Below are 16593 nucleotides of genomic sequence, written 5' to 3' on the forward strand. Positions count from 1 at the left end.
AGATAGTAGCCTGTCATCTGATAATGAGCAATGATATGTTTACTTGTGAATGAAAAATAACAGAGCTGGGGACTCATTTCAAGTCATTTTGTACAATAATTTGTTGGACAGATTTTATTGTGGTAATCTGGTGGCCACGTAAATGATATATTTTAGTTAAAAATTATATATTTATTTTTACTCACTATATTTGTGGCCTAATTTTAAACCTTATACTAACTTGTCAAGGATTAGAGTTGAACTTTCCCATTTTTTTCTTACTTTTGCGCACACTTCCCGTGCACAAACCCACAGAGTATGCATGTGTGTTTATATGCATACTAACAACTCTGCATTACATTGAAGCTATAGAGAAAATATTGTTCAGGTAAAAATAATTTTGAATAACATTGTTATTTGCTGACCTTCATAGTAAATAACCCCTTATGTTGTAAAGTTTAATATAGTCTTCCTAAGAAAGTCAGTCCACCATTCAGCAAAATTTATACAATTTATCAGAGCTCAGATTAAGTACAGAACTTGAGCACTGATAGATTATAGGCACATCTTTTGTCTTTATTCTTAAAAGAAAATCCCACACTAGTGTGCATCAGTTTTCTCAGTGTTGACATTTTACTACAATCCCACAGAACAGGAAGACAGTGAGTTGAGGTGAGATAATAGCATTTATTACTGATTGTCGGAGAACAATCTTATTGAATATTAAAAAAAAAAAAAAAGAAACTAGCTAAATAACTCATTGCACACGCTCCTCCTACTAACGGTCAAAACCTACATGAAAAAGAGAGATTTGAAGTCAGACTTGCAGCTGACAGAGATAGACAAGAGAGAGGAGGGAGAGATAGCAGAGGAGGGAGGGGGGAGATGGAGAAAAAGAGACAGTAACTTTAAGAAACTCTTTCTGGGGATTGTAACCGGGGTGAGAGGCCTGGTCAGCCGCGGGTTGACTTCACGTTAGCTGAGGGTCGGACTGTCATGTCAAAGTGATCAGAGAAAAGGCAAAAAGAGAAACTGCACTGTTGCTGCCACCACTGTCAACTGACGTCATTTCAAAGCGCTTGATGGCTGTTGCACAGGCTGTGCTCCCGTCCTTCAGCTCCTTCTCCAGCCTCGCTCACTCTGGTGACAATATGAAGGTAAGTATCGTGCTGACTTCAGCTGTTTGATTCCTACACAATGACAGGAAAAAAAAAAGATTTTGTCCAGTGTGATTTATTCCATCATCTAAACAGAACCAAAGCAATTAATGCAATTTCAGATGTGTTTATCTTGGACGGTCGACATTAGTATACTGATTATTTTTCCCTTCCTCAGATACTGTATATATATTCATCATATTACTTCATAATTACATTTATAACAGTTGTACCTATCTTCCATTATATGGTTGAACATGATGCATTTCTTGTAAGTTTTAAATCACATTACCAAAAACATGAGTTGTGTGTGCATTTACGCATTTAATGACTGCAGTTGATCAAGACGCCAAACAACAAACATTACACTGTGAGGATTGTCAGACGTATAACGTGAAATCTGATAAGTTCTCGAGAGCTCTTACACTTGTACTGCATGTGAACTACTCGCTTTAATTTGTTTGTGAGGGATGCACTGAGACACGATTGTCTGCTGCTACAGACATAGAAAAGCGTGGATAGATTTACAATTACAGCAACTGATAACTCTCAGTGTACAGATGAACATGTCAGTATTTTTTTAATATAGACTTCAAAATCTTAAAATCTATCTTTTAATACTCCAGGTGTGGCAGTCTGAGGGTGGCTCTCTTCCTCTGGACTCTCTAAGCAACAAGCTACCACCAAACAGTTCTGAGCAGCTGCAGGTCTCTCAACAAACAACAGAGGAGCTCCTGGATGATGACAGCGGAGCATCTTGGGATATTGAGTTCCTCTTGTCTGACTGGAGCAACCCATCGCCTGATCTCAACCCATCTCTGGACAACAATGACCAGCGGCTCCCACAGCTCGATGAAAACACAACCTACCAAGAGGCGGGTATGTTTAAGGAACAGCCTGGACAGGAGCATCTGCAGGTGAACAGTGGCAGCCTCATGGAGGAGCTCCTGTCCACCAGTGAAACCACAGCGTCAGTCCAGCCACAGCTGTACCATCATGGTTACAATAACGACCAATCAGGTCGGACTTCACTTCCTAGTCTGCCCAACATAGACCAGTTTGGCTTCCCCCAAGGAGGCAGAGGAAGCCAAAGTAAGATGACATCATGGGACTTCAACCCCTACTATCCCCAGCAGCACCCCACTGTTGTGACGTTCCCCGACAGCAGGTTCATCCCACCTCAAGCTGTGACTCCCGATCCTAGACACTATGGCTACATGCCCCACTTTAATCACAACTCCAACCTTTTCTGTGACTATGTCTCAAGCCAGGCCTCTAGTCATCTTCCCCATCACCAACAGCCCCTGCTGGTTGGACCCCAGCTGCCCCCTGCTGGGGTGGAGGGGAAGCGTGGTCGAAGGGCCACGGGGAAAAAGAGGCCTGCAATTCACAGCTGTGAATACCCCGGCTGCAGCAAGACCTACACCAAGAGCTCACACCTCAAAGCTCACCTCCGCACCCACACAGGTAAACCCCACATGTCTTTCTAAAATGATTTAAAAAATATTATATAATTTATTGGATCGTTTTGTTGAATTGTTTATTGTTTATTGATCAGGAGAAAAGCCTTATCACTGCTCATGGGAGGGCTGCAGCTGGAAGTTTGCCCGCTCAGATGAGCTGACACGTCACTACCGCAAGCACACGGGTCAAAAACCGTATGAGTGTCTGCTGTGTCAGAGGGCCTTCTCCCGCTCCGACCACCTGGCTCTGCACATGAAGAGACACACCTGAAGCCCACAGACACACACACACACACACACACACACACAACCTCTGGCATTTAAACCAAGAGGATACAAGGCACACAACTTGCAATCAATTACATGTCTTTGATTTCATAAAATCATTATACTGAGCAGTTAAACCTGGACTCAGTGACCACATGTATTAACATATTTCGACATGATCTCAGTAACTTCATATCTGTACTTGATTTTTTGGTACAGGCCCACAATTAGGCCAAGAAAACTGACAGCACAACCTGTAATAGGTTGGCATTATAAATAATTGGGTACATGCTGTCTGGGGAAGTTTTGTGATCGTCGTGTTGTTTTGTTAATTTGATGGTAATTTTTGTTTTTTTTTCTTAAAAGACAAATAATGCCTAATTCATCTGATCAGTCAATTTTTTTGGAAAAGAGTGACTGAAATCTACTGTTAAAGAATGACCATCCAATAATAACTGCTTAACCAACAAGATTTAAAAAAGAACAATTCAGCTTTGCACTAAGAGTACAGAGTACTTTTTTTAAAAAAAGCATCCAAACTGGTGCAGCAAACCCAGGGATATCGTAGCATGGTACCTGCATTACCCACAACGTTACTAGCGTAACATAACTAAATCTACAATGATCTTATTGTAGATGTAGCTGTGTTATGATATTGTAGACCTGTGCCTCTCGCCTTAAACACAGGTGAGGAGCAGCCTTATAAAGAGATCCGGTCAGCTCTTTCTTTCTAACTACACATCCACACGTTTTTCATATGTGGAGTCTTAACCAATGCTGACATCACTTAAATCTATTTAGCAGACTTTACAGAGCTCCCTCTCCCTGAGACAACTTCTTTTCTTTACTTCCCCTCTAATGAACATTATTTGACTGAACTGAAACTGGTTACTTGGACATCGACAAGACACAATGTTGCAGACTCAGACTTTGACCTTCTTTAATCTTTCACACACAGCTGCGTGCCTGACGTCAAGCCTTACTCTTAATCTCCACCTAAATCTAATTGTTATCCTAAACTCAAGACTCCTCAACTGAAGAAGAAAGGAGCAGCCAAATTATCCTCACTTGAGTGGAAACACAAGTGATCCTCCGAAGACCAGCACAAGAACGCGCACTTATTAGCTGTGTACATATAGCATGCTTTCCGCAATAGGAGTCACTCAGGAAAACACTGTACACAATGTGGACTTATGTGTAGCACACTTAAACACTACCAAAGACCTACTAATAAATAATTTGTGTAACAGAGGTTATAATCCAGGGGTGGCCAACCCTGATCTTTGAGAGCCAGAGTCCTGCTCGTATCCCTGCACTACCCACTGCTGATTTCCTGGATCAGGTGTGCCCGAACCAATCAGAAGCTCTCGAGGACCAGGGTGAGCCACACCTGTCATAATGGCTCACTTATCATGGCCGCTTAGCTGTACCCCTGGTGAGATGATCTGATATCTTATGTAAGAACGCCTATGGTAATGATGATTGTAGCTTTAAGATTAGATTATACAGTAAATGTTAGCTTAAGTCATTTTGTCTCCTAAATGATTATCTGTGTGGGAAATTTTGATTTAAGTCAACCGTTTTGTTTCTCATCAAACAGAACTGAAAGCTGTAAATAATCTGCATCTTTCTCTGTTGTTTATTGTCATCTAAAAATGGCTAAATATTTATTAACGTGTTTTTTTAACAACATAAGCTAATATTTTATTGTACAATATTTTTTATATTCTCCAAAGTGCTTTAAAGTCTTTTAATTATTGTTGTTGAAGTCATAATTCCATTAAAGACCTCTAATGATGTAAAACTGCCTCTCGTGTAACTTCAGTGTAAAGATATTTCACTTGTGACTCTTCTACAAAGTAAGCATGGGTGTAGTAAGCACATAAAGGTAAAGATTTTAATTAAGATAGATTTTTTTTTACTAATTTCTGTCCCTGTTACAACCCCATGTTTCCACAGTGCTAAAGCCAGTTTTTAAAAATGTGCTAAATGTAATGTCAGCATTTGGCCTTTAGGTGGCAGACTGTTATTATGTCAGCTCTTATGGCTGCAGGCTGCTGTCATTATCCTGTTGACAGTGTCAGGGTGATCTCAGGATAGTAATCTGTTTATGTAACTCAGCATTCACTGATTCATCCTGATTATGTCAGATGATGGAAGTTGTCACATTATAGAGCCCCACCCACCCCTCTCAAAGATATGCACAAGCATGTATGGCCTTAGCAAAGACAAACTGAGAAAAGCATGTATGGCCTTAGCAAAGACAAACTGAGAAAAGCATGTATGTCTATACCTTCACATGCCTACATTAGCAACCCATACTTATTGACACACAGAGAAGGTAATCTGCATGTATTGTAAGCAATGTGGGAATTACCAGTAGATATTTTTGTTAAAAGTTTGTTTAGATTCACTTTAGACCTAACATTGCCATTATCTGAGTCATTTTGATGGCACAAAACATCACTGAGCATCAGGTGTTTTGGTAAAGTAACACTAAAATAAAAGCACAATGTGTCCACAGTTTATTGATTGAGGTGATAAAGAAGTACATTTACTCAAGTACTGCACTTCAGTACACTTTGTAGAGTAACAAGTAACTTTGTCGAGTTACTTGTACTTTCCAAGAGTATTAGTTACCAATTAGTTTTTACAGATACAATAATGTAACATTTTTCTCTTTTTTTTACATTTTAAAATGTGGCTCAGCGTGAAGAGGTCATGCTCTGAACACTCTGACTGAACAGCCTGTTCAATGCGGGAATAAAGTACAGATCTTTAGTAGAAGAAAATGACTAAATGCTGGACAGGTTTTAAATCGCTGAGATGTTGTTTAACATTGTTAAAATAAGGAAGGTTCCAACTTCTAACAGCCACCGCTATCACGTGGAGATTATTTATAACAATGGAAGGAAATTCCGTTAAATTAGTCCTCCAGCTTTTTGGCAAGTTTTTAGCAAGTTTGTAAAACCAGTCGCACAAGTTGAATTTCCTCCTACTTAGCTCTAATATAGACAGGCTATCCAAACACATTCAATTTGAAGCTATTCAATTTTATCTAAATGACATCAAATAATATATATAAAATAAAGATGCACCTCCAAACCAGGGATAGCTACAGAGAGATCGAGACAAAGAGCAAGTGTGGGGAAAAGAAGAGAGAAAATTCCTATTAGTTTATTGGTTAAGCTAATGACTAAGAGATGGTTCACCTTTGAGTTTGACCTTTATCAAAAAGGAAAGTTATACCGAGTGTAGAGAGTAGTGTCTGTGTCCTGAGCCCAAACTGGGAGCCTGTTCCATAGGAGAGGAAGCTGATGGCCACAGACTCTGCCTTCCAGTTTACATTTAATCTGCACTCTGAAAGCAAACTGCACCGTTCTACATGGGATCCACTCAGCATAGTCGGTAATCTTTTGGTATAACCTACTATCATAGCTGTGATTAGCTTCTTGAATGACATGATAGCAAACAAGCAGGGAAGTGAGCCAGTAACACACACACACACACACACACACACACACACACACACACACACACACACACACACACACACACACACACACACAGCAGTCAGCAGTCCAGCTCAAGGCCAAAATTACACATGAAGTAATCCTGTTAGTTGGTGCTGCAGATACACACATTGGCTATTAGTAAGTTGTTGAAGTGCTCACATAGCAAGATATTCAGCAGAAGATCAACTCACACGACTCACACTAACAGCTTAGCGACTGGCCACAATGCTCCATCTGCAGTATGAGTTTATTTTAGAGCAGCGTTCAAGGGTGATCTGGGATTTAGCGGTGACATGAGGACAGAGGTGGAGTACTGACCTGTAATGCCCTGTAAAAAACAAACAATCAATTAAATTCCCTTTATACTTCCAGTTTCTAGTAGTTCCTTCTCTGTTTACATCATGTTGTACATCTAGAGAGGGTATTACAGGCATGCAAGCATTATGAAGTCACAACACAATTAAAATGTTAACAGTCAGAAAAACAAGCACTAGAGCACGAAACATTTACAGTGAGTCTGACTGGAGGCCAGCAGCTTAACAGGTCAAAGGTCAAAAATACCAAATATTATAATGTTTGTGACAAGGCCAAGGATTAAAGTCCGAATACCATGAACTATATATAATTCTGATAATTCATGTTTTTGCTTGCATTTGGTTTCTTTTAGTAATTTCTTTTGGTAAATCCCCACTGTATAATGGGACTTTATGAACGGAAAATGCTCTTTAAACCACTTCACTTGATGGTTTTACAAGAGAGAAATATTTTCTCTTCTTCTTCCCATTCACCCACAGCACCAGAGGACAGAAGCACTTTTGATCAACATGGAAACAGGAAGAAAACCTACAGAATATAGGGAAGGTTTACTGAGGACAGATGTGTAATTAAACTCCCTCTTCCTTTTTTGTTTTCCTTTGTGGAAAAATGCAGATTATCTAGTCTACAGTCTATCTTTTTCCTGAGGATAGGACATTTCAGTGCACATTTAATTGTTTAATGAAATCAAAGAACAGAGATGTTGCAGAGGCCATATGGATGTGTATATATGTTCAAAAAATGAAAACGAGAACAATCTATTTGAATTTAGATGTTTAGTAATGCCGTTGAGAAGTGAAAATGTGATGATGGTATTTCATTTCCTCATTTACAGTACTTGTTGTTGCATGAATAGTACACTGCATGCTCGATGTCTGTGCTGTCAGAAGTCATCGCAACACCTCATTTAGCCTTTAACATGTTGACAAGGAACTCTTTAAACTGCGACTTCAGCTACGCGTAACCAATTTTAATGCGACAAAATTGCATTGTTTCCTTGTCCTGCGGGCAAAGAGACAGTGTAACACTGAGTCAACCCTCTAGAAGGACAGAGAACGAGTGAGAGGAAGCGGGGACATCTTCAGAACAGAAGAGCTGCCTCAGTTCAGCAAACAAACCTCTGCAGTCAAAGTCAAGCACACAGTTAGACTCCAGTGCACTGAATACTGTAGTGTTTGTCTTTTAGGAGCTGTGTCTCTCCGGGCCATATCTACAAATTGATTTTCTCTGCATTATTCAGCCGTGCCACTTCAGGACAAAACGGATACCAGTCTTCACACGGACACATCTGTCTGAACATATTCGTGAACAAACACAATCTTGCCGAGCATCAGCTTGTCCAGATGTTTTGACTTGTGTGTAACTGATTCCCTGTATGCTGCTGTAAATTAGAAATGCGTGTGTGGCGCTATCAACTGTACTGTTTGTTTTCGATTGCATAACCTCACATAATGGGAATGTTGGCCTGGTGTCCAAAAGCAGGATGAGGATTAGAGTGGTAAAAGCTGCTGCAGTACTGAGACTGAGTTGAGAGGGACTGTGAGTCCAAGTGGATCGAGGGATGTTAAAAGCAGGGAGAGAAGGGAGGGAGAGAGGGGGGGGGGTAGGGGGTGAGCTGGTTCTCCTGATTTGAACCTAAGCGTACACACACAAAGTCAAACAAGGCCACTGTTCGCTCTGAGAGCACGCTGTTAGCTGCTTTCTGCCTTTGTTTTTTTTTTTTTTTTTTTTTTTGAGGATCTAATGAAGCACATGAACACACGAGGACTTCTGTACTGGCCCGTGGATGTGTCCATAAAACCCTAATCTTATTTACTATAACCTGTGACATATATTTTAAGTGGGGGACTTGAGAAATGAAGAAAGACACCAGCAAAAAAACAGGTTAAATGTGGTGTACAGGTGTTTTTAAGCTGGAAGCAATCAGGCTGGAACAGACCAACATAACAAACGGGAAGCAGAGAACAAAGATGAAAACAGAACAAGATAGTAGAATAAACCATGAAGTCAGAGTTGATCATGTCCCCTTTAATGTAATCTACATGAGGTTGATATAGCTTGCAATGTGGAAAGTAACATATAATATTGACATTGTTGCTCAATCACTTATCTTTCTGCCACAGGTGCAAAGATTGTTTTAGATGTAAATATGACGACAGTAAAGGCAACGTGAATTGAGTATGTTATTAAAGTCACATGTCATTTGTTAAATGCATTTTCTTTCTTTTAAGCAAATGTCAAAGCCAGCTTTTGGACATTTTGAAAAAACAAATTCACACAAAGAATTGTTGTGGCACATCGTTCAATATGTGAAATAATATAAACAATTGACAGGGATGTACAATATCTTATGTCATTAATGTTGATTTGCATTTGCTACTTGCTGTGTACATGAAACAGACAGAAAAAGTGAACACACTTAGAAAACACAGTGCCTCAGTGCTGCACAGTGCAAAAAACAATTTCCAAAAAGGTTTTTTCAGTATGAACTAGTGGTCCTCTCAGAGGCAAAATGAAAAAATAATATTGACTGTAGTGGTTAGTTGGCTAAGAAAATGTCACCAATCTGCTGGTATCTGTATATTTAATATGATCCTAAAATACTCTCACTGTGTCATTTCCTGCTCCCTCCACCAATCTGCAGAATATTTATCATCTATAAGTGAGTGACTTTCTTGGTTACATAATCCATGGTTCAGAGTGGACACGTTGTCAGTGGAACATGTCCACTGAGGTTACACCACCAACCTTCATGGAGGGACAGAGTTGATGTTCAAAGGTTTTATTTAGTGTTTGTACAGTAGTTGTGTGTTGACATACTTTACTGTACCAGGAGAGTTATGACTTATCTCTGTGATTATTGCACCTGTCATGCCAAATGTCTTCTTCACTTTAAAAGAAGAATACAAAATATTACATGCTGTAAAGTAGTGGTTGTACAAACATTAGGTGAGGCCAAATCAGCTGCTAGGACACACTAATGAAGTCAGGAGGAGTGTGGTGGGTGACAGACAAATTCTTCCCCTGGTGAAAAAACCCTCTTTACAGCAGTTGTGAAGATCAGGAACAGTCATCTATCCATCCATTATCCTAACTTCGCCTCTGAAGAGTCACAGGGGGCTGGAGCCAGTCCCGGCTGTCATTGGGCGAGAGGCGGGGAACACCCTGGACAGGTCACCACAGGTCTATCACAGAGACAGACAACCAGCATGGGCTCATATCTATGGGGTCCAGACTATAGGCAGTTTGTCTAATTACTACAGCCCAAAAAATGGGATCTATTTATAAAGATTTTAAATTCCTACATGCTTGATACAGTAATTTTGACAAAACCCTTATGTTAAAATGGACAGTCTACACTTGAAGCACATTGTTCTGTTTCAAACACATGTTGAAATGAAATTATGAAACTTTTGTCACACAAACAAAATGTTCATCCCTTCGTTTCAGCTGTATTTGTTTGTAATTTGCCACTCTTTATTATTCATTTGTTTGCATGTTAACACATTATCTTTTATTTGTTTAATTTTATTTACATGCTAACACATTAAACCTAAATGGTGAGCCCAGTTAAACATCATACCTGTAACACATGAGCATGTTTGCATGTTGATGGTAGCATTTAGTTCAAATGTTTAACCAATATTGACCCTAATGTTTGCCTTGTGGAAAAGAATACACACTACTACCAGTACCAAACTAGCATCAATAAAATAATACTTCAATATAAAACAAAGCAAAACACAAAAACAAATAATTTGATTTGAACTGGAACCAGGTTAAATAATCATAGCCACATTATGATATTCTTTTAAAAAAATGTTTTTAAGGGCAAATAGTACACATGATGATGTCTTATTAAGATGTTTTTGATGTGCAGTGCCCATGGTTATGAGCATATCTGGGAAATACTTTTCAGAGAAGATAACCTTTAAAAAAAAAAAGACGGAGGCGGGAACTGAAGTCAGAATGTGTCATTTAACCTAATTTGCTGGCAGGTCATTCAGGTGAACCCTAGGACAACAGTACAGTTTTCCTTTCTCAGAATTGCCCCCCAACCTCTTCTCTGAGTGTGTGTGCACCTCCGCAGGTCACAGCTGTACACCGACATGTTCCAACTGATCTGTCAGGGTCACGGGCACAGGTCCACAGTGACACTGTTGTCACTGAATAGCGCAGAGAGGACGCACATACATTCATGAAATGACGAGGGGTTCGCGCTGCTGCATTGTTATGGAGAAACTGGTGAGGCTGACAGGGGGACAGAGGTCCAGTGTGAAGCATTTCCATGTGCGGGTAGGAAGTATCTCTGTCCAGCAGAACGCTCATGGAACAATGTTCCTTTTTTCTGTGCAACCTCACCCCAACTGAACTTCCAGCCGCGAGCAGTCCTCACATGCTCTCACTCGCTCTGTGTGTGTCTTACATAACGGCTCCCTTTTCTATTCACACTGTGAACTGGCATTCAAGTCACACACTTTGTGTGGCTCTCTATACACTAGACATTTACAGCACATGTCACATGGTTCATACACTCACAGGTGCAGTAACACAGTGATGAACTTCTTTTGCGCTCAATAACAAAGTGAGTGACACAGTGGCACTTTTTTATTGTTTGGCAGTGACAGATGGTGTCTTTGATATTCCAATGTTGTGACCGAAATCAGAATCCAATCACGTGTGGAGTGTTTTCAGAGAAACAAAGCGAGCACGTACACAATACATTTTCCATGTAACTCTGTTACCTTGAACTGCTTACTACGGGCGCTCACCTGCAAAGAGCAAACGAGGACAACTTGTTAAACTGGATGATCCAATCTGACACAGTGAGGAGAAAAACTGAAAGAGAACTTGGACGTGTTGGCGTAGAGAAGCTGCTAAGTGGATTAGCAGTGGTTACCACTGTGTGAAGAAACATGCTCGGCTTGAAATACAGTCTCAGCGAAAAAAATGAACACTATGTCCTGTGAAGATCATCAGTGTCTCACTGCAACCTGATAACCCAAACCACTAATTAGCAGTGGGAGGGTTATTCTGGTTTTTCTTAATGAATATTTTAAGAGTCAAACATGTTACATAATTCACTAAGTTCCTTCTGACCTGTGTACAGTATAGTAGAGAGAATTTGTACACTGAGATTTCTTCCACTGGTTATTGAATGATTGAAGAAGGTTTAACGTGACAACTTTAAAACCAGGTAAAAGACAAACTAAAGCAACATGTCCTCCAGGAAAAAACATAAATGTACAATCCTTGTTTAAGAACGTAGAGGCGTTCAGAGTGGCTCTGCAGTGACGTCCTGGCAGTCCAATAAGACATTCGATTTTGCGACTATTTTTAGTCGTGCTAGTGGCAATGTCAGTCTGCTGGCTGATCTGACACTGTGGTCCACACTGAAACATGTCAATAACGTTTGGGAACATTTGTGCTCACATTTTGCTCAGACATTCATCATCAGCGGGGGAAGGAATCTGACTGATCTAGGTGAGCGTCAGCCACAGGTCAAAGTGTTCGCTTCTCCTGGGAAATGTTTCAACATCAACCGTGCACGTTTCTTTTCAGAGACCTCTAATGAAATGGGCCCAGACAATGCAGACTAGTAACTTTAAAGATCCCCAGGCATGCTCCACTGACACTGTAAACATTTACCTAACGTCAGCATGTTTGCATTGTCAACGTTAATATGTAGCGTGGCTGCGTCTCTAATAAGTATTGTATAGTGCTTTACAAGAACCTGCTTGTTCAGTCTGCTATTCTCTTGTTTGTATTTCATGTTCACGTTTCTGTCTGAGTTACCTAAACACTAAGCTATAAAACCATAATACAATGATCTGATATTAATCCTACAGGGATTTGTGTTGTAACTGGTGTAACCCTCAGTACAGTAGAGGTGGTCTGAAGTGAATTTCCAGGGGCCATTTAGGGCCAATTACAGTAGTGCAGGTATTTACTGTAGGCTGTGGAGGCTGTCATTGGCTGAGCATCTCACACAGACACATCACATGTCCACTTTGACAGATAAAAGTGTGGCAGACTGGTGTCTGTGCTGCAAGTCACAGCACAGACTATCTGCTGCATTTCCAGTTCACGTTGGTTGAAGGATTACAGTGCGACTTACAGTTTATTTTTAAACCCTAATCTCGTTTATTGTCTCTATCCTTCCTCTGCCAATTGCAGCCACGTTTAAATAATGTTACTGAAACAACCAGGTTGGGATTTATTTTGACAGCAGCCCTGGATTTTTCCTATTTATTCTCTGTGTCTCCCCTCCTGTGACTCAACCGGCTTCCCGTTAGGAGGAGGAGGAGGAGGAGGAGAGAGAGAGAGAGAGAGGGGGTCACCCGGGGTGAGGATCCGACCCTGGCTGAACCGATGAGCGGGGGAAGGAAAGACAGAGGGATGCGGAGCATTTGAGGAGCAGAAACATCCAGACGATCTGCGGAGCTCCGCGCGTTTCTTGCGTCTGACTGAGGAGACAGTTTGTGCAGCTGATTGACTCCGTGAGTGAGACGTCTTTTCTATTTTCATTGTCACATGATAAATAGCAGCAATAGTTGTGCAAAGATCGATTTAATTGGCTTCTAAGAAGGTTTATAATTATATATATTCACATTTAAATCAGATATTGGTGTATATAGCATTGGCTTTTATAGGCTGATCTTATTTTAAGAAGATATTTATGGCTCATCAATTATCTTTTTAGGATGCTTTCAGTTTAATGAAAAGATTAATAGCGATACAGATATTGCATTTGCGAACTCTTTCAAATAAATGTGCAATTTTATAAACTTCAAAATCAATTTTTAATCAATTCTTAATGTTTTTTTTTTTTTTAAGGTGAATTGATTTTTACAAATTTGCACATGGTTTTACAGTTTCTGTATCAAATTCGACAATGGATTATCACAATAATACATCAATGTAGCTTCAGTGTGAGCAAATAATTATTTTCTTATGAGCTTAATTAAATTATTATTATTATTAGAAGAAACATTCTACAGTCAGCAGTCTACTGGAGATTAAATGTTTTGCAACCTTGTCAACAAATCCTCAGGTCATCGTGTGTTTGTGTTTTACACCACTAGGTGGCGCCATTACAGCGCAGTTTCTACCAGACCCAGCAGCTCCCTGAAGTGATTGAACATGACAGCTCAGACTGTGGGAGCAGTCATCCAGGACATGTCAGCGCCCTCACTCCTGGGTGCGGAGGGACTGGACTCCAGGCCTCTTGGTGGGACTGCGTCCTTCACTGATGAAGCTGTGTCCATCCTGACTTCCACAAGCCAGCTGGCTCGAACCCTTTTGGGTCGCACCTTTGCCTTGAAACACAAGGAAAACCTCGCCAACGCAGAAGCTAAGGCTTGCAGCAGCTGCGATGAAGATAACTGCAACAACTCACGCCGCAAGAGAGAGTTCATCCCCGATGAGAAAAAAGATGACGGTTACTGGGACAAGCGGAGAAAAAACAATGAGGCAGCCAAACGGTCCAGGGAAAAGCGCCGAGCCAATGACATGGTGCTGGAGAAACGGGTCCTGGGCCTGCTGGAGGAGAATGCTCGTCTGAGGGCCGAGCTGCTGGCTCTCAAGTTTCGCTTCGGCCTAGTCAAGGACCCATCTGACGTCTCTATCCTGCCACTTGCTGGGTCCTACTGTGGCCAACCCCCACCCAGTACAACACATTACTACCAGCCTCACAATGATGCACCCCAGTCATACCTCAGTGCACAACCTGGCCTCAGCACCCATCACATGCACCCTCACCCTCCGCAGCAGGGGGCCATCTATGGACAGAGGGGAGGTGGGCCTCTGTCAGGTCATAGTGTATCCGAGGAGTCAGGTATTTCCACTTCATGCAGCTCTAATATGGGCAGCCCTGTGTTTTTTGATGACACACTAAGCGACCGCGGTGGGCCTTCTCCGAGGGAGCTGTTGGAGGAGCAGCAGAGCTACGATTCCCACATCAGTCCCTTGGAGGTCAATGAGGGTCCGTTCATAAACAGGCAGGACTCACCTGAAGGTTTGAGGAGCCTCCCACACAAGCTCCGCTTCAAAGGCCCCAGTGGGAGCAATGAGGGAGGGGAGATGTCACCATCCTCTGATACCAGACACAATGGACCCCTTGTAGCCACAGTGGGGCCAAACATCCAGGTGAGAAGCCAACAGCAGGCGGCGTGCGACAGTCACAGTCAGGCAGAGAGCCAGGCTCCTTGGTCCAGGGATGAGGCCTGTGATGCACTTGGGCAGCAGTGTCAAGGTCCATCGTCTGGATATTGTAATTCCACTCTGCAGGCATCCAGGGACCCCAAGTATATGACAGAGGACAACAGTCTCAGGTCACAGATCAGCTGTTTGTCTCAGGAAGTAGCTCAGCTCAAGAGGCTCTTCTCTCAGCAGCTGCGCTCCAAGATTGTGTAAGATGTGTGGAGATGAGAATCACTCTAGCAGGAAGTTATTAAACAAATTTCACATGAAATCTTTCCAAATCATCAATCTCACAGTCTGCCCACACAGAACTGGTGTAAACCGCCACGTCTGAAATGTCAAACTATATTTACAGCCGCAGTATCAGTAGTCTATTTGTTCGTCCAGCGATAGTCAACACCCCACTACTGGAAAACACTTTTAAAATAACATGACAATAAAGGTGTTTCACATGTCAGTCACCGTGCCCTTGGATTATTGCTGATTTTAAAGCCACTGAACATCTACATACTTGACTGAACAGGTCAGTCAGAAACACTGGAAGAATGTGTTAGATACACGCACATTTATAATTCATAACTCTTGTGTCCCACCAATACACCCGTCCACATGAGATATTTGTTAAACTTTTTGAACACAAGAAATGTTGAGTATGGGTTAAATGTGTGATTCCATGTAATGATGAACTAGATCTGTATTTGGTTTGTATAATGACTGTAAGCTACATAGAAACAACCATCGTTGTCACTGTCGAGAACTGTAACTGAAGTGAGCTGTATTTGTAAATAAAATATATTTTACATAAAAGACTGGTGAATCTTTTATGACTAACTTAGAAATAACAAAATATATGAATAAAAGGAAATGACTTAGAGATATTGCTGTTATGTTGTTTATGTTTATAGGCCACATATATGTTTAAGCCATCAACATGATAGCGTAAAACAATGCCTGTTGGACCGCCTTTAGCTTTGATTACAACACACATTCACAGTGGCATCATTTTAATGAGCTTCTGTAATCTCACAACATTTATTGATGGGAGAGTCGGGCCACTGCGCAAACTCTTCTCGAGCACCTCCCAAAGATTGGGACTCTGTGGTGACCCATTCATGTGTGAAAATGATGTGTCATGCTTCCTGAACCACTCTTTCACAATTTGAGCCCAATGAATCCTGGTGTTGTCCTTTTTATACTTGTGCCATCAGGGAAGAAAAATTCCATTGATGTAATAAGCCGGTCATTCAGTATATTCAGGTAGTCAGCTGACCTCATTCTTACACATTACATTGGTGAACCTAGACCTGAACAACTGCATCAACACCAGATCATAGCACTGCCCCCACAGGCTTGAACAGTAAGTACTAGGCATGATGGGTGCATCACTTCACCCTCCTCTCTTCTTACCCCGATGCTCCCATAGCTCAACAGAGAAGAAGGAACAGAGTAATCTGGACTCATCAGAGCACACAACCTTCTTCCAATGGACAGTTCTTAACCCAGTTTTAGTAGTTTTAGTCATCAATCTCAGATGTTTTCATTGCTTGATGCATGACAATAATTTGACCCTTCTGAAACAGATTAACACCTTTTCCACGACCACAGGATGTGTATTCAGACATAGTTGTTCCAGTGAGAGGCTCTTACCTATTTGCTTATTTAGATCCAGGTGGTGACTTGTTTTGGACGGGCAGG

The 16593-nt window shown here is 41.2% G+C and overlaps 2 protein-coding genes across 2 annotated transcripts; both read left to right on the forward strand.

Annotated features, from left to right (window-relative positions):
• The first annotated feature begins 828 nt into the window (after positions 1–828).
• Positions 829–4649, forward strand: klf1 (Kruppel-like factor 1 (erythroid)). Its single transcript, XM_026359425.1, has 3 exons — positions 829–1136; positions 1763–2603; positions 2695–4649. The coding sequence occupies exons 1-3, from the start codon at positions 1062–1064 to the stop codon at positions 2868–2870; spliced, it is 1092 nt and encodes a 363-aa protein (XP_026215210.1). The 5' UTR covers positions 829–1061; the 3' UTR covers positions 2871–4649.
• An 8101-nt stretch (positions 4650–12750) lies between these two features.
• Positions 12751–15670, forward strand: LOC113161230 (nuclear factor interleukin-3-regulated protein-like). Its single transcript, XM_026358703.1, has 2 exons — positions 12751–13195; positions 13782–15670. Exon 2 carries the CDS (start codon positions 13840–13842, stop codon positions 15109–15111), a length of 1272 nt encoding a protein of 423 aa, XP_026214488.1. The 5' UTR covers positions 12751–13195; positions 13782–13839; the 3' UTR covers positions 15112–15670.
• The last annotated feature ends 923 nt before the right edge of the window (positions 15671–16593 follow it).

Source organism: Anabas testudineus, chromosome 1 (assembly GCF_900324465.2).
Source record: "Anabas testudineus chromosome 1, fAnaTes1.2, whole genome shotgun sequence".
Taxonomy (NCBI): Eukaryota; Metazoa; Chordata; class Actinopteri; order Anabantiformes; family Anabantidae; genus Anabas; species Anabas testudineus.